Source organism: Lactuca virosa, chromosome 3 (assembly GCF_052849685.1).
Source record: "Lactuca virosa cultivar CGN04683 chromosome 3, Lactuca_virosa_CGN04683_v6, whole genome shotgun sequence".
In the NCBI taxonomy this organism is placed as follows: domain Eukaryota; kingdom Viridiplantae; phylum Streptophyta; class Magnoliopsida; order Asterales; family Asteraceae; genus Lactuca; species Lactuca virosa.
Window position 1 is genome coordinate 190,400,543 of NC_136428.1, and position 19,227 is coordinate 190,419,769.

A 19,227-nucleotide genomic window follows, 5' to 3' on the forward strand; every position below is an offset into this window, starting at 1 on the left:
ACTTTCCCATTCATGTCGTTCTTATTCTTGAAGATCCATTTGCACCCGACTGTCTTACGACCAAGTACATTGTCAACCAAGTTCCAAACTTGATTGTCATACACGGACTGAATCTCGCTGTCCATAGCCTCTTTCCATTTTGTGGACTCGGGGCCCGCCATGGCTTCCTTGTAGTTATTAGGCTCATCCAAATTTACCAGTGTACTATCACTGATAAACGTATCACCATCTGTAGTAATATGGAAAACATAAAACTCAGGTGCCCTTCTAACTCTACTGGAACGTCTCAGAGGTAAGGACTCGTCAACTGGTTCAACAGGAGTTTCCTCCTTAGGTTGAGTGCTAGTATTTGAGGTTCCTTCATCGCTTAACTCTTGAAGCGCTTCAAGGTCAATTCGCCTCCCACTGTCCTCTTGACATATGAGTTCTCTTTCGCTGAAAACCCCTCTCCTCGCACCGAAGACAACATTGTCACTCGGTATATAGAAGAGATATCCAAAGGACTTTTGTGGGTAGCCGATGAAAATACAACGCTCACTACGAGGTTCGAGCTTGTCGTGAGTCTCTCGTCTTACGAAAGCCTCGCAACCCCAAACCTTGATATTCGCTAACGAGGGAACCTTCCCTGTCCACATTTCGTGAGGTGTTTTGGCAACCTTCTTAGTTGGGACTAGATTAAGAATATGGGCGACAGTCTCTAAGGCATACCCCCAGAATGAGATAGGTAACGAAGCTCGAGTCATCATGGAACGAACCATGTCCAACAAGGTTCAATTGCACCTCTCATCCACACCATTAAGCTGCGGTGTCCTAGGTGGCGTCAATTATAAAACAATTCCACATTCCTTAAGATAGTCATGGAACTCAATACTAAGATACTCACCACCTCGATCGGATTGAAGCATCTTTATCTTCCTGCCCAATTTATTTTCCACTTCTTGCTTAAACTCTTTGAACTTTTCAAAGGTTTCTAACTTATGCTTGATTAAGTAGATATACCCATATCTGCTATAATCATCGGTAAAAGTCACATAGAAGCGATTAGCATCCCTTGTAGCAGATCTGAAGGGCCCATACACATCGGTGTGTATGAGATCCAACAAACCCTCACCTCTTTCACAAGTACAAAGTGAAAGGTGACTTGGTCATCTTTCCAAGTAAACAAGATTCGCATGTGTCATCCGACTTTAAGTCAAATGACTCCAACACTCCATCCTTTTGGAGTTGGGCTATGCGCTTCTTGTTAACATGTCCAAGACGACAATGCCACAAGCATGCCTTGTCCAAACCATTGGACGAATCAATATGCAATACAAATACATTATTTCATAAGTTTTCTACAACCATCATAGTTTCATATATACCATTACAAGACAATGCTTCAAAATAAAGAGTACCATTATAAAAAGCATTAATAGAACCAATTTCATTATTAAACAAAAATCTAAAACCTTGTTTATACAAACCATGAAAAGAAATAATGTTTCTCGCCATATCCGACGAGTAGCAATAATTATTCAAATCTAACTCTAACCCATTATTAAGCAATAAAGAATAAACTCCAATCTTGGTGACAGTCGATACTTTCCTATTCCCCATGATCAGGTTCATCTTCCCGTGCTCCACATCCCTACTTCTTTTTAGACCCTGCAAATCAGAACAAATGTGAAAACCACATCCTGTATCAAGGACCCAAGAATTAGCATGTGATGAGTTATTAGATAGAATAGTGTAAATACCTGCGAAGGTAGGCTTTATTTTCCCATCCTTGATGTCATGCAAGTATTTGGGACAGCTTCGTTTCCAGTGCCCTTTATCATGACAATAGAAGCACTCTGCTTCTTTCAGATTGGAAGAAGGAGTAGCAGAACCAGCTTTGGTCCCACTAGAAGAGGATCCATTATGGGACTTTCCCTTGTGTCTCTTAGAAGGAGCCTTCCTCTTCTTCCCTTTCCCATGTCCAATTGCCAGAACAGGGGCAGCAGTAGTAGGAGTGGGTACAATAGACTTGCTTTTAAACTACTCTCAGCAGTTCTCAGTAGGCCTTGAAGCTTTCTTAGTGTCACTTCCTCCTTGTTCATATGATAAGTCATTCTGAACTGATCATAACAAGAAGGTAAAGAGTGTAGGATAATGTCGATAACCAACTCTTCATCAAAATTGACATTCAACTTCAGCAAGCGGTCCACATAACTTTGCATCTTCTGTAAGTGGGTCGTGATGGACTCTCCATCCTTCATTTTGGTTGTTATCATGGAGGAAATGATCTCATACCTTTCCCGTCGAGCACTTTGATGGTACCTTCCATCAAGTCTTGGTGCATCTCGAAAGGATAATAGTCCTCATAGGACTTTTGGAGTTCAACTGTCATAGTGGAAAGCATGACGCACGACACCTTTCTCACGTCCTTCTCATGAGCCATATATTCATCAATTTCTTCAGGAGTAGCAGTCGCTTCATCAACCTCTTTTAGCTATTTATCGAAGACATATTCCTTATCCTCGTAACGAGTGACCATCCGTATGTTTCAAATCCAGTCATTGAAATTCGACCCATCGTAAATCACCCTCCCACATAAGTTCATGAGGGAGAAAGAGCTGGAAGGGTTGGAGCCAACAGCGTTTGGGGTAGACATCTGAAAAGAAAGACAAAATTTTGGATTTAGATAATAATCCTTAATATAACACCCAAATAAAATATTAAGGCTAGGACCCAACACAATATTTCACAACTCGGAAGAGGGATGTCGTAATCCAATTGCAAAATATTTAAAGGTAGGTAAATGACGATTTACCAATTTCCACCATGAAAAACGAAATTTAAGGGTTAAGTTTTAAATGAATTGAAATTCCTAGATCTTTGAGATTCATTGAACTTTTCAATGGCATGTTTAAAGCTCGATTATGCCCTTCAGGTTTGTGACTGGGATACCGAGGATCACAAACAAGGTGTGAATAACCATGCAAATGTGCTTGGTACTCTTGATGTCATTTATCACCTAATCAATGTGTCGGTTAACCACACACGCTCCATTGATCTATGACAAACATCAAGCTACCATTTGCCACCCTTGCTAGTCCAAGTTAGTGTGCCGGTTAACCACACACGCTCCACTAACGACTTGGCAAGGTGAAAAGTGCAATTTCATGGAATAGCACCAATTTCACATTTTTCCTAAAGTAACTAAGATTGAGAATTTATAAAAAACATTTAGTTACTTTTATAATTATCATTATACTTTTTAACGAGTATTAATGTCCTATCCTACCCGTTCGGCTAACGACCCTCCACCAGTCAAGGAAACAGGGTGAGAGTGGACACCCATTCAATCGCCATTTTATAGGCAATTTCCTTATACCCCCTCATAGACCAACTTCGTGAATGAGGCCTACTAACGGTAAGACTGACTTGTCTTATATATATATATATATATATATATATATATATATATATATATATATATATATATATATATAAGTATTAATCCTTTAATATTATAATAGTATAAGGGTTGAATTTTAACATTTTAAAATTCTAGGGTTTAGAATTTAATGTTTCATAAATGAGATTTTTCAAATTCCAAAACTTGAGGGCAATGTTTGAAACTCTTCAAAAACTCTTGAATTTTAGAATTTAGTGTTTCATAAATGAAACTTTTTAAATTCCAAAACTTGAGGGCAAGTTTTGAAACTCTTTAAAACCTTTTGGATTCCAAAACTTGATGGAAAGTTTGTAACTCTTCAAAACCTTTTGAATTCCAAAACTTGATGGCAAGTTTTGTAACTCTTCAAAGCCATTTAGATCAAATTTTAAACAAGTAAAATAATCACATATTTTTATCATTTACCAATTTGATCTAATTCAACTCATATAGCAAGATAATTTCAAATCAAATAATACAAATAATTAGCTTATCATATAATCTAGTAATTACCTTAATATTTGACAATTATCTTTCAATTTGGATGAAGATAATCATTACCTTGTCATAAAAAACAATTTTTATTAGTCAAAACAGTTTGTGGTAATGATTCTAATCCAAAACTGGCCAAAAAACTCGAAAATCTGCAAGCAAAAGATCCTATTCGTCGAGTGCATGAACTGGAATCGTCGAGTTGTCAGTCTGTGAGTGAACTCGTCGAGTCAGATAATTGGACTCATCGAGTCCATCAGTCAGAGACCAGAAATAAGACTTTTTCAGCTTTGAAAATTTAACCAATGCATCAATATAACAGAAAACAACCTTGCTCTGATACCACTGATGGATTTTGAGCACTATAACATCCCTATGGTGCACATACAACCCTAATGCTATGGATCTAAGTTTTCTCTAGTTATACATGCAATTTTCATTTTCCAAAGCATGAAGCCTAACTAGCATACAACATTGATATTTGAAACATAAAAACGAGTTAGATGATTACCTCTTTGTTGTAGCTTGTAGAACTTGGCCTTACAAGAGCTTAGCACCTCAAATGTGATGCCTCAAATAAGTCACAAAACACCAAGAACAAATGGAGGATTATGAGAGAGGTTTAGAAGGCACCAAAATCATCTATACTCTTCTTAGAATACTTGTGTCTCGATTTTAGGGGCTTAGGGGTTACATATATAGTGTAGAATTCCAAGGGTCACTTGTAAACCCTAATCCATTCACTTAGGCTTTTGATCACACAATTCATTTGAACTAACACTTCATGGACTCTCACATAAGCTTAATCCATCACTAATTAAACATGGATAATTAGCCCAAACTATATGTATCATTGATTTACATAATCAGCCCCTGTTAATTTAATCAGTCTCTTTTGATCACTAAATTAATTCCAAATTAATTCTTGATCAATACCAATTAAATAATATGATTTCTCAAATAATATATTACTCTTATAATATATTAATAAATCACAAATAACCTCTTTCTCAAGTATCCTTCCTATCAAATTGTTTCGGGGAATGTAACCCAAATGGACCATGCTACTATCGGGTGAAGTACATACCAATTATATTTATGGGCTTAGACACCTAATCCAACAACAAGTTGGTATCAGAGCCTTGGTTTGAGGGATTCAGACATACTCTCGGGTGTGTCTGAACTCAAACTAAGGATTTGGTAAAGTTTTTCAAAAATGAAAGAAAATTGATTTAAAAAGGGGAAAAAAGTTTTCTAATACAAGAAAGGGTTTGGTGCATGCAATCGACCGAGCTCAAGTAAGTTTCTCCCAAAATACCCATACATGTTATCTGGTATGATTTAATTTATGAATCTGTGAATCGCATGCTAGTCAGGGCTAAAGACCTACACAGTTTTTGCATGGTATAATGCTAGGAGAGATGCCTTGTATGTCTATTGTATGAGCTTGTAGACTTGCATGCTAGTTTTGATTAGCCAGTGATAGGTTGGCCTGATATGTGATACCTTGTAGCCTAGGAAGCATGGGATGCTAGCTTGGGTATAGTTTGTATACGTAAGGCAATCAGTAGCGGGAGTGGGAGCTCCTAATATGGGTTGTAGTATGTGGGTTTGGATGCTCGTGTTTATTCTTTGGGTTGAGTGTTACTGCACGAATGTTGCTTGCTTTGTGCATAGTGGAATTCATAAGTGATGTGAGTTAGTTATTGAGTGACTATATCAAGTCACATGTGGCAAAGGTTGGATAATCTCAAAGTGATGGATTTGACCCTATTGCACAACTCTTGTCTGAGTCCAACCGTTGTAGGGATGAGTCTGTTACTCAAGGGATTATCTAAGCTTTGTTGCATGTGATTGTATTCATGAGGTGGGTGACTGGAAATATGGGAAGTTCTTCAGCAGCTGATGCTAGGGTGAGGTCGGGAACCTAGGAAAGCCTAGGGATTGCTTTAGTGGGTTTTTTTATGCTGGTTAGTGAGTGTTGGTGTATGGATTTGAGAAGGTGACTTAGAGGATTTGGGAGGATTCTTGAGGAAAGTATGGATTGGTGTGGAAGGTAGTATTGGGCCCATACTACTTAAAGCACAGGATCCACACTCGAATCGGGAAGAGTCTTGGAGAATCTAGGAAGCCTGTGGGATGAGGATTCTTAGGTATATTCAGATCTATTGCATATTGTTTTCGGTATGGTGTTGAGAACTAAGGAATGGGGTTCAGATTCTTGTTCCGGCTTAGGAGCAGGTACTGAGTCAATCGATGCGGGATGTGGGAGTTCATCTCATTGGAGGTTACCCGCAGTATTTTTGAATGGACCGCGGTGGTCTTGGGTTCAGTCAAGGAAGGGATTTTGGAGCTCTTAGATGGTCATCTTGGGGCCTTTTGGGCCGAGATTGTAACAGGGCAATTGGGGGATCATCTGGAGCCCAAAGCTTGTGGATCCCTAGGATCCTTCAGGAAGAAGGATCCTACTGATAGTTCTTGTTATTGGGATCGAAGGTGAGTTTTGCACCATGTCCTCAGGATGGTCGGGGTAACTCAGGAGGAGGAGGTCAGGATTCCTTCGCATGCTTTTGCAGGTATGATATCTTCTGTTTTCTTCTGGGTTGTTATCATGAATTTGTATTGCTTTGGAATTTTGCTTGGGTTTGGTTAAGTTATATCTCGGGTTGGTTCTTTGCTATTGTCTGGGTTATCAAGGATTGTTATATGCCATTCTGCATGCTGAGAGTCTTCAATGAATCTTTAGAGGGTCGTATTTTGTTGAGCGGGTTCAGCGTGTTCAGTTGTTGATCCGGGTCTTTGTCGGGATTAATTCAGGGGTATTGCTTTAAGGATCTTTGGTCGGGGTTAGCGGGTTAGTTCTCTAGTGAAGTTAGGGTTCAGTGGTTTTATCATCTGTTCTGGTATGATCGGCGGTTGCCTATGGAAGAACTTTTAGGTTCAAACACTACCGTTGCTAGGAGAGGAGCGGTAGCAGGAAGATAGTGGTGTCAGTTACATGAGTTGTTTGGTCATTGGATGTGTCATGGGAGTTGTATATTCACATGGATTGTAGACGGTTAGAGTTTAATGGTTCTTTGAGGATGGAAGTTGGGGTGAAGATTCATCAGTTCAGGTCAAGGGTTATGATTTTTTTTAGTCGCCAACATAAGAACTCAGGAATTGTATGGTATCAAGGGAGGTGATTTGGATTATCAGACTGGTTAAGATTTCAAGAGTATTCTTCAGGATTTCAGGAGTTGGGCGATCATTGAGTCTGGCTAGCAATGGAACGCTAGTATTGATTAGCGCATGTCATAGGCAGTTCATGCTATATGAGGTTGATGGGATGGGAATCCATCAGGATTTAAGAGATGATAGAGCTTCGTCAAATCCAAGTGGGGGAGAATCGATCAGAATTTCCGGAAGTTTGGAAAGGTGTGGAACTAAGGCAAGTTTCACATCCCAACCAGGAAGAGAGACGACCCAAGTGGCCGTTTAGATTGAGATTGTGTAAGTGGGTGTTCAGGAAACTTCCAACCGCTGGTCGGCGTCTTCTTTATTATGCATAACAGGCTTGTGGTTGAGTTCAGGTGGAGGGATTTGGGATTCGAAGCATGACCCGAACACCTGATTGGATGCAAGTTTCGGCTCAGGATGAGTGGGGTTGTGATGGTTAAGGTGTGGTAAGGCCATGGGTGGTAACCATGGTTGGTTAGAAGTGTTGTAAGACTGCGATGGGATCGTAACATTCACCAGTTAGAGGTAGACTATCGTTGGAGGTGGTCATGAGCGTAAAGGAGGAATCAATCGTGCCTTGGGCCCGCCGGTTAGGATTGTTGAGGAGTAATTATCTGTTTTCGGTTGAGGACCATTGGGGTCCGAGGTGAAGTCGAGCCTGTGTAGATTTAAATTGGTGGGACCCGTGGTCGAGGCCGCTCTGTGGTATAGTTGGGTGGGACCTGGTAGTGACCGTTGGGTCAAGGTTTTGGATCTTGAGTTGCAATATTAAGTGGGTGGTCAGTGTGTGAAGCAACGGGGTTTATAGGATGGGTAGCCTTGTTATTTGGACTCTTGGGAACCTGGTGGTTGGACCAGGTGCGAGACTGGTAGTCTCATAAATGTTTGGGAACCTTTATATATCGGTCTAGAGAGTGGTTTTCGTAAATCAGAAGGTTTTGGTGAAATGCAAGTGCAGATCTGTGGATCTCGGGTTTGGAGTTGAGTATCGGGTTAGTTTTTGGGTGAGATCTCGAGTTGGGTATCACGAGTGTTTATGTGCAGGATTTTCCTTTCAGTGGGATAAGAATTGGGGTATCTATATGCCGAGGTCATCAATCGAAGGGTTCAAGGGTTAGAAATGGATTCAGTTTTGATGACAGATCAAGCCTTTGTGATCGTGTCTTGGATTGGTTCTTTTGTGAAGGGCATCAAGATAAGTCAAGGCGATATTATTGATTTGGAACTCGTGTGTGGAGTCGCTTGTTATTCGGAGAATATGTTAGGTCGCTTGCAGTTTGGGTTAAATAATCTCAGAGTAAAAGATTTGACCCTGTTGCGCAACTCTCGTCTGAGTCTAACCGTTGCAGGGATGGGTCCTCTACTCGAAGGATTATCTGAGCCTTCTGTCAAGTAAAAGTGTTCTGCAGCAATAAGTGGTCCGTGATTATGTTTTCTAGTGGGAACCTCAAGTTATCAGAAGTTGAGTAGTCAGTTGGGAGATAAGTGGAATGGATTTAGCAATGGTTCGATATAGGCGGTCTGACAGGGAGTCAGACTATCTCGAGACTTCAGATTCCAGGTTGAGTAGACGTGGTTGTTTTACAAGGGTGTATTTTAGGTTGAAAAAGGATTCATTCATCCTCGGGTCGGAGAGCCCTGGGGATGGTAAGGAATGATTGCGAGGACAAAATCTAATTTAAGTGGGGGAGAGTTGTAACGCCCTGTTTCGAATCGTTTCCCATTTCGGGGTGGTGATCAAGGATTGGGTATTAGCAGACTTAGGACCCTTGAAGAATTGAGATTTGGACTCATTTGGGGGTGGATGATGTAATTTGGATGATTCGGGTATTCGGTTTGTGCATAAGAACCAAAGGGTATTTTGGTAATATGTTAGCTCGGGCTTTTATGGAAATTGGATGTTTGTTTGGGAAATTGCAAGGCAAATATGAGTTGATTAAAGTGTAGAGCTTCTTGTTACCTTTTCATGTATATAAGCATCGTCAGAATCGGATTTATAACAAAGAAGTTATGGCCTTCGGAGTGCTTAAGGGTTTTAGAGGAAACCCTTATATGCGGGGCGTACCTAAGGAATCTACAGGGCGTACCTAGGGAGTACACGGGGTGTACTGATGCGAAGGGTGGTACGCGAGGCGTAATGTGGTGTAGGCTTAGGTTACTGCAAAGGTTGGATCGGGGGTCCGAGACCTCGTACGTTGGGCGTAAGAGGAGTACGCGGGGCGTACGAGGGGGTAAGTGAAAACCCTAATTTTTTATGTTGTACCCTATATAAGCACATTAAGTGTTTTGGGTTGGCCTCTATACCAGCCTCCAAGTCCCCAAAACCCTATAAATCATTCCTTAGCCTCCATGGTTGTGTTTTTGAGCTCATGGTGTGCATCTTGGTGTGTTTTGGCTCATATTCAAGAAGAAGGAGTTTGGTGCAAGGTTGTGGATCAAGGAAGAGGTTGTGGATCTTGATTATTTGCTTTATCTCCAGCTTGTTTGAGGTAAAAAGCTATGAACTTGTTCATTAATGGCTTAGATCTATTATATTTGAGCTTTGGTTCATTTTTATCCCCAAGAATGAGATCTAGTGATTTGGTACCACTCCAGGAGCTATGAGTTGCCACTCTTGGTGTTAAGAGGTTTTAGATTCATAAAGTAGTCTCCTTTAGGGTTTGGAATCCTCCATATATAAGATTGTGTCCATTTGGTGAAAGTATAATGTTATATCTTGAAGTTGGGTTCTTTTGGGGGATGCAAAATCACCAAGTCAGTGACTTTATGGTTCTAGACAATTATTAGTACTCAGATCTGTGGTTTGGACTTCTGGACTTAAGCATTAAGAGCCTATTTTGGCTTAATGGATGAGTACGTTGGGTGTACAAGTCTGTACGTGCAATGTACAAGCCAAATAGCGTGTACGCGTAGCGTACAACTGAGTACGCCCCGCGTACTCAGTCAGGTGGGATTTTGCATTTTGGGCTTCGAGTTTGGGCTTTCTTTTGGGTCTGGTTGTTTGAGTTCTTAATAGGCCATCTGAGTATATGTGTTTTGGACTAGAAAAAATTGTTCGACTTTTGGGTAAGGCCCCATGTAAGGGGTTTGGGCCCAATTTGGAAAATTGGGCCATATTTGGGCCTTGGTTGAATAATTGGCTTTTGGGCCTTTTAGATTGTGAGTTTGGGCCTTAGTCTTGGACCAAGCTAGGTTAGGGGTGAAATGGTCTTTTTACCCCGAGTATGGATTTATGGATATGGATTGAGACCCAATTGTTGATCGGGTGTTGTTTTGATATTGATAGTTCGGGGATCTGTCAGCCAACAACCATGAATTTTCTGTATGATTCGGCAGTGCGAGGTGAATCTTCTCACTATGTCCACGGGTCGAAGGCACCAAGGCCGACCCATTATCTGGTTATGTAGTAAGCTAGTCGTTGTGTGACACATGTTTAGTTCAGGTTGAAATATACCCCAGGACGGGGCCCGCTGTGATATGTTCGGGTTGAAATATACCCCAGGGCGTGCCCATATTTGCTTTTTGGGTTGGAGTGAACCCCAGGGCTGGGCCCATTTGTATGATTGGTATGTGGTATCTTGGGGAACTCACTAAGCTTTATGCTTACGGTTTTCAGTTTATGTTTTAGGTACCTCGGTTTTCAATTGGAAGAGCTCGGGATGATTGCAGAGCACACACCACCTCGTTCTGCATTTTATTGATTTGCTCTGATATGATGTGATGATTGATACATTTATTTTATCTGGATTTTTATGATGATGTTTCTGGAATACTGGTTTTATAAATTTAAAAAAAGGAATTTTTGAGTCTTATTTTTGGGACGTTACAACGCCCTGCGTACGAGCCCTGAGTTGACTCGACTGGGTTGACTCGGTGGACTTGTGGATTTTGACCAGTTTTGACCAAGGATATTTTGGGAAATGTTATTAATTTAGAATGGGAAATGTTTTGACATTTAGGATTTGGGTTGAGCCGGTTGTCGGATTTAGGAGTTTTTCAGACTGCATTCAGATTTCAGACTGTGAGGTGAGTTTACCTCACTGTACTTGTTGGTCGAAGGCACCAATGCCGGCCAATTAGATTATTTATCCTGGTCAGGATGGTGATTTGATAGTTGTAGTTGTTCGGTGGATCCGTATGATTATCTGTATTTGTTGGCTCTGTGTTTATGTTTGTTTGTTGTGTATGTCGACATGTTGTATTGGGTTGAGGCGGTCCTGCTTTGTGTTGTAGGCCAAGACACCCGGGGACCACCGGATAGCTGTAGGCCATATGAGGCGGTCCAATCAGGCTGACGGCCCGTGGAGTGGTTCGGATAGGCTGTAGGCCCTACGAGGCGGTCCAGTCAGGTTGCATGTTCATATTGTATGCTTGTCTGTTGTGGAGTGCTTGTACTTTGGGGAAACTCACTAAGCTTTGGCTTACAGTTTTAGTTTATGGTTTCAGATACTTCCGAGGACCGTAGGAAGGCGAAGGCGTGATCGTACACAACTTCCAATTTTTATGTATTCGGGTCTTGGGAAAACTCTGGTTTGAAATAATGCTTTTGAAACAATGATTCTTTTTGTAAACAATATTGATTCATGGTTGGTTTTAAAATTTTTAAATTTATTATGATTTTTGGAATGTTACAATCTCCCTTCCTACATTTACACATCTACTCTTTCTTCTTCTTCTTATTATTATTATTATTATTATTATTATTATTATTATTATCTTTCTCTCTTAATGGCTAATATCATATTGTTCCCTTAAATTCATTTTTTCCTTAATGTCAACAATCAATCTGCAGATGTATCATTTGATCTTATCCCTTATTTCCTCGCAATATCTTAATTTATATAGAGTTAAGGTTCTGTTGACCGGTCCCTTATCAAGAAATCTAGTGTATTTGTCGATCAATCCAGTTATAGTTGAATCAAATATATTATTAATTGTTGAAAGTGTATATTTTTTTATTGGTTTTTGTGAAATTAAAATGTATATGAATTGGTTCAAACTATATTGCTTATCTTGTAGCAGAAAATTCAACACTTATTTGAATAAGGTTTTGAGGAAAATTTTGATCTTCTGGGAGGAGAACACAAAGATGGCGGTGGGGGTGATAAAGTGGTTACATGTGGTGTCGGTTGTTGAGGATGAATGATGGTAATGTTGGTGGTGGGGCTAGTATTGATGGTGTGTTTTTCTTGTTGGGAATATTTATGCACGAAAATCGGTCAAAATGTTAGTATCTAACCGGAGAAGATGAAAGTTGTCGGAAGGAGGCAATGGTTGGAAGAAATGCGATATAGTGTCAAGTGGGGTGAGTGGTTGACCTAACGAACTAGAAGGCAAGACGCACCTGTAACTTTAACCATAATCATATATAATAAATATGAATAGAAAATTTAAAATAATGGTAAAATGATAATTTAATAGTGACTTAGTAGACTAAATTAAACGATGTTAAATTCAGAGACCAAATCTATGATGAAACTATGAAATAAATATGATTTTTACAAGGAATTTTTTTTCACATCGGCCAAAAAAAATACAAACGTTACAAACTATTTTAAAGTTTTGACTTTTGAAAATAAATGTAGAGTTTTTAAAAATATTCTAATGTATAACAAAAAAAAAGTATAAATTATATAACTATAATTTAAAATAACAATTTAAAAAGCAATAGTCATTTTTTTAAATATTTAAACTTTAAGTCCTTTTTTGTACATCTTCAAAAGTCATTTTCGTTAATATATCTCTATCTCTATCTCTATCTCTATATATTGTATATTCAATTATGACCATGATCTAAAATTTGTCGGCTCAAAATTCAGAAATATTATTTATTTAATTGTTTAAAAAATAAGAAAAAAACTTATTACATAGATTCAAGTTTCAGGGCACACAGCTCAAGCTCAAGCTCAAGCTCACAAACCCTTTTGTTGCTTTCTGCTTAATGGAGGGACCTTAAAATCCTCTTTCTCTCTCTTCACATCCATTCATACCTTTCTCCCCCTCTTCTTCATCTCAATTCTCACCTTCTTCCTCTCAAGACTACTCTCGTTGCTCATCTTCATCTTCTCCACTGACTGATTTTCAGGTATGTTGTTTTTGATCATCATTCAGCTAAACTCCAAAATCATTTTTTTTCTTCTTCTAAAAGTCGAGATCTGGATTACGCTTTACAGTCATTCCTCTTGCAACCTTTTCGCCATTTTTTCTAATGCTTAAAAAATCAGTTTGCATGTGCATAATGTTTGCGTTCTTGTGTTTTGGATTATTTTTGGCAAAAGTTTCTTCTCTACAGCTGTCTGATTGTCCTTCGGATGATTTATTAACAGGAGCATTATTGTTTCGAGCTTTAAGACGGAATTTCCGGTCATTTATTGCATAATTTTACTTTTTATTTTTTACTGATATAAATGCGTAAAATAGATCTACAGCTTCCTCTATGTATGTTCTGGATTTCATCGGAAGAAAATCGAAGATAGTTAGGTTTTTTCGTTTACCTTTTGACCCTAGTTTGATGATTGATGACAACAATCCGTAACACATTCATAATCAGTGTTAATTTCTTACTCATTCGTTGATTTTAGTCGATCGATAGTTTTAATTTCCGAATTTATCAAAATCTGCTTCCATTATTACTTATCTCTCTCATGAATTTTGCTTTATCCTAAATGAATACTCTCAAATAGGGTTTTTTGTTTCTAAATTGATCGACTTTATGATTCCATACTTATTACAGCAGGTTTGACTAACAAATCAAGAACTTTAGGCATCTGATGTCTCCACAACTCTTAGGTGTTCAAGAACACATACAAGGGAACACCTCCTTCCCCACTTCCACATGCTCCATGGAATCAAATTTCCAGAAAATTCCTGGATTAACTGAAAGAAATTACCTCGGATTCTCTGATTGTTCCTCTGTTGACAGCTCAAACGTATCCACCATATCAGAAGTTAACAAAAACAGTCTCAACCTTAAAGCTACTGAATTAAGACTAGGCCTTCCAGGATCTCAATCACCCGAAAGAGATCAAGAAAACAGCTTAACAAGCTCTGAAAAACTCGATGAAAAACCCTTGTTTCCATTACTCCCTTCTTCTTCTTCACAAAAGATTATCTCATCTGGACACAAAAGGGTATTCACTGATACCATGGATAGTTCTTCTGAAACAAAAGGAATCATATCATCAAATTCCGAGCTTCCATCAATTAAATGTTCAACTCCTATTAACAAAGTAAACAACAACCCCAATCCTCCTGCTTCCAAGTAAGTAAAAACAAACCAAATTTCTTGATTCAATGATTCAATCTCTGTTTTTTTTTTCTTCACTAATTTGGATTAAATTTAACAGAGCTCAAGTGGTGGGGTGGCCTCCAGTTAGATCATTTCGCAAGAACATGTTAGCTGTAAATTCAAAGAACAATGATGAAGTAGATGGAAAGCCTGGACTTAGTGCTTTATTTGTTAAAGTTAGTATGGATGGAGCTCCTTATTTAAGGAAAGTAGATCTCAGAGGCTACTCTACTTATCAAGAACTTTCTTCAGCCCTTGAGAAGATGTTTAGTTGTTTCACCATTGGTTAGTTAAAGTTTTCTATTCTTGTAAACAAAAGTCATAATCTTTTTTGCATTTTTATATCTCAAATGAAAAAATCTTTGATTGAAGGTCAATGTGGATCACAAGGAGGTCCATTAAGGGGGAGTCTTAGTGAGAGCAAGTTGAGGGATCTTTTACATGGATCGGAGTATGTTGTTACATATGAAGATAAAGATGGTGATTGGATGCTTGTGGGAGATGTTCCATGGGAGTAAGTACTAAGTAACAATGGTCATTCTAGTTTGATGAGTTTGACTTATATTGACTTTTGATTTTATTGTTGTTGCAGTATGTTTATCGGTTCATGTAAGAGGTTGAAGATCATGAAAGGCTCTGATGCTATTGGTTTAGGTATACTTTGCATTTAATCATCCACTTTTAAAATTCGCAAACAATCCTTCAGGCTATGTTTAGCTGACTAGCTGAAAAGCTAGTTGGTAGCTGAAAAGCTATCTGGTAGTTGAAAAGCTAACTGAAAAAAAACTACGGTTGGTAAAAACTACGGTTGGTAAAAACTAGCTGATAAGCTGGGTGGAAGATATAAAATGACATAAAAGGACATTTAGAAGAATATGTTTTTTTATAATTAATTAAGGGTATATTCTAGAAATTTTCAAAAAGCTCCTGAAAAGTTACTCAAAGTAGCTTTTCAAAAAGCTAATTTATCAGCTACTTTTGGGCTTGCCAAACATGACAATTTAGGCTATGTTTGACGTACTAACTGATAGTTGGAAAACTAGCTGTTAAATAAAATGTTAGCTGATAAAAAATGTAGTTTGATAAAAACTAGCTGAAAGATATAAAATGACATAAAAGAGCATTTAAAAGAATGTGTTCCTATAATTGATTAAAAGGTATATTTGGACTTTTTTTAAAAAAGCTAGTCTAAGTAGTTTTTCTAAAAAGCTAGTTTATCAACTACTTTTTGATTTGCCAAACATGACACCTTAAAAGAGCTCGAAAAACAAGTTAACTTATCGCACACCAAACACAACCTATAACTGAAAAGCTAGCCGACAAAAAACGACATTTGGTAAAACCTAGTTGTATCTGGAAGAAATAAAATGACATAAAAGGACATTTAGCAGAATATATTTTTTATAATTAATCAAGTGTATATTCGAGAAATTTTCAAAAAGCTCTTGAAAAGCTACTCAAAGTGACTTGCCAAACATGACAATTTAAAAAAGCTCGAAAAATAAACTAGCTTATCAGCTAACTGTGACGTGCCAAACACAACCTTTATATAACCCCATAACCATTTTTTTTTAATGAATCCACAGCTCCTAGGGCAAGTGTAAAATCGAACAATAGGAACTAGCAAAATAACTGCAAATGGTTGGAAAACGGAAGATTAGTTTTGGTTCGGGTGGGTGGGTGGAGGAAACGGGTCGGGTCAGGTCGGATTGAACTGTAGTTATGTGTTTGGTTCTCTTATTGTCCGGTTGCAGTATCCACATGACTCTTCCATGGAGATAAGTCTCTTTACTTCCTTATTGCCATTAAAATGCCATGCTTTGCTTAGCTTTTAATGTATTTTGATTGTAGGAATGTTTGGTGTTTCATGTAGTATTTTGTGTGTGATTTTAAAACATTGTTCATTGTTGTTGCTCAAACTACATATATGTAGTTGATTGTGTCTAATGATATTGTTATGTGGATTGTGCTATGGTTTTGAATTACTTTGCACCTTAGTTATTAATTAGTATATAACTACGGATAGTATTCTTCGTATACCTTTCAACTCATTTTCGATGTAGAGTTGTTACAAACAAAGTTGAAAAATCAAAATAGCATTTGCAACAAATTATTTAATATTTAAAATCTACATCCCAAAAACATAATATATGAAAAACATATTATAATTGAATTTTAAATTTAATTTATGATACCTTGATTAGGAACTTGTGAAAACATATTTTTCATTTCTTCTCGATAAAAGTGACCCAACCATGTTATGTCATATTTATTGCATAATGATGTGATTTTATTCATCCAAGTATCCCTGCAAAACTCCTTTAGTTACAAAACAAGTCTCAATAGTATCAACATCTTCTCTTTGCAAAGCAAGACACAAATCGTTGGTGTATCTAAATCTACTAGACATTAATCACACCATAAAGATAAAATTAAGAGAAAATTGCAAATTTAACCAAATTTCTTTGTGGAAAATAGCCAAAAAAAACCCAAATTGCAAATATAGTCATGAAAATCGCAGATGGATTAAGCTCATCTGTGATTTAGCATTCCATCTGTGAATGTACAAGTCGCTAAAGCACAGTCGTTCTTTAGCGACTTGTACGTTCACAGGTGGTTTTTTTTTTAGTTTTTTTTTCCGTATAAATACCCCAATCTTTGACTGAAATCACAGATGAACTAAATTCATCTGCGATTTCCTTTCATCCCACCTGCGATTTAACATTTTTTTTTCTTTTATTTATTTATTTATTTATAATTTTGACTACAAAATTGATAGAGTTTAACTACGAAACAACCTTAGTATATATAAAGTTTTGCAAAAAATTATAAATTTAGTTCTTATTTCTTTGGAACATTTGTTTAAAACATCTCTAATAAAATGAATTCTCCAACAAAAAATTTGAAAAATGAAATCGTTCATAATGCCTGCAGAGAAAGTTCTTCAAAAAAAAGTTTGAAAAATGAAAGAAGAAAAAAAAAATTACGTTTTTATACCCCTGGAAAAGGGGAAATCACAAATGGACGCAAAATCACAGATGGACTGAGTCCATCTGCGAACATACAAGTCGTTAAAGCACAGATGTGCTTTAGCGACTTGTACGTTGGCAGATGGACAAGTAAAATCGCAGATGGACTGAGTCTATCTACGATTTTGATGACTATTTTTGTAATTTAGGTTTTTTTGGATACTTTCCACAAAGTAATTATGAGATTAGACTATTTTTGTAATTTTCTTTAAAATTAAATGATTCTAATTAGTACAAAATACTAAAGACTTTTGCTCTAACATATGAATTTCAACCATTCTCTCTAATCATCCTGAGTACTTAACATTTTTTATTTAACCCCGATCTTGTTTCAATGTCACCCATTTCCAATGTTTGATCTACTTTTTGAACATAAATTTCTCGAATCATTTCTCTCCTCTCGTAAGATACTCCCAAAAACATTCGACAAAGTTGCAAGCGTATCAAAAAACCAAACACACTTGTAATTCTTTTTGACAATTGCGACAAATATTAGTTGAAGTTGATGAGAAAAACAACGAAACATAATAAATAATGAGAGTTTCAACAACAATCAAAGTCTTTAGTCCATTTATCTTACCCTTTATGTTGCTTGCCCTCTAAGATTAGGTGGGTTCAAATAATGTTCTAACAAGTAAACTCATATTGCAGTTTTAAAAAGATGAAGTGGTGGCATAACTAACATGAACAAGTCCAAGAAACATCTAACAATTTTTTGTGTTTTTCGTTCGATATAAACAGAAAAAGAGCCATTTGCTTCTTCACATTACTTAACTCATCAACATGACCATTCTTTTGATTTTGAAGACCTTGTGTGAAGAGTAAAAATGAACCTATAACTTTTTTATTATATATAAGCAAAGTTACTCATAATTAGCGAATAAACCGTAACAGAAGCCCACCTGATTCCAAAGTGCTTTGCGATTTCCAATGAAAATTTCCGTTGCTAATTCCTTTGTTTCTAGTACGTAAACAAAATTTCGAGCCCCCTTCACATCGCGAATATAGTAAAATATTCATCACCAAGATCCTCTATAATTTGTTTAGTTGTTTCTTTCTCACAACAATCAATGATCTCTTTTTTAATCATGGTAGATGTTAATAGACAATTACCCGAAACATTTTCAACTTGACATTTGAAACATCTTCATTTTGTGCTTTTAGCTATTTCAAAAGTTCTATAATATTTCCTTTATTAAAAGATTCTTTGTTTTCTCAATACCTATGAAATGCTAATCTTTATCGTAATAGATCGCATAAACAAGAATTTGAAGCTTTCAATTATATTTTGTTATCGCTTTGAATTACTTCGTATGTATTGGCAAAAACATGTATTGATTTCTTTTTACAATCTCTTCATTTCATATATTTCCCATAAGCCAGATTACAAGCTCTTTTAAGTCACAACTTCACAAAGCATGTTTTGTAAGCTATTCGTTTCTTCTATGAACGAAATCTTCCATTAACAAATGCATCTTCTTATAGATTAGCTTCAACTTCACATTTTAACAAGTAAAAAAGAAATAAAAAGTCTCACCATTCTCAATACCATAATCTGACCCAATCCCATTTTTTTAAAGCCAAAACATACTACGGGAGTGTTTGAAATGTTCATTGACTTATTGAAGTTTGACACATATAATATAGTGTTTGAAGTGTTTGTGTATCAAGATTTCATAAACACTTATCAACTTAATAAAAAAATTTAAAGTTATTTCTTCCTTATTAACTTATTTAAAGAGTTCTAGATAAGTTACTTCCATATTACACGAATATAC

The 19,227-nt window shown here is 37.1% G+C and overlaps 1 protein-coding gene across 2 annotated transcripts; it reads left to right on the forward strand.

Moving 5' to 3' along the window:
* Nucleotides 1-12,933: 12,933 nt before the first annotated feature.
* Nucleotides 12,934-16,392, forward strand: LOC145166873 (auxin-responsive protein IAA9-like). Of its 2 annotated transcripts, none has more exons than XM_079085928.1 (6): nt 12,934-13,217; nt 13,866-14,393; nt 14,479-14,705; nt 14,793-14,934; nt 15,013-15,074; nt 16,007-16,392. In XM_079085928.1, exons 2-6 carry the CDS (start codon nt 13,903-13,905, stop codon nt 16,042-16,044), a joined length of 960 nt encoding a protein of 319 aa, XP_078942054.1. In that variant the 5' UTR covers nt 12,934-13,217; nt 13,866-13,902; the 3' UTR covers nt 16,045-16,392. The 2 variants fall into 2 exon arrangements, with proteins under 2 accessions (XP_078942054.1, XP_078942055.1); XM_079085929.1 differs by having other exon boundaries at nt 12,960-13,217; nt 13,869-14,393.
* The last annotated feature ends 2,835 nt before the right edge of the window (nt 16,393-19,227 follow it).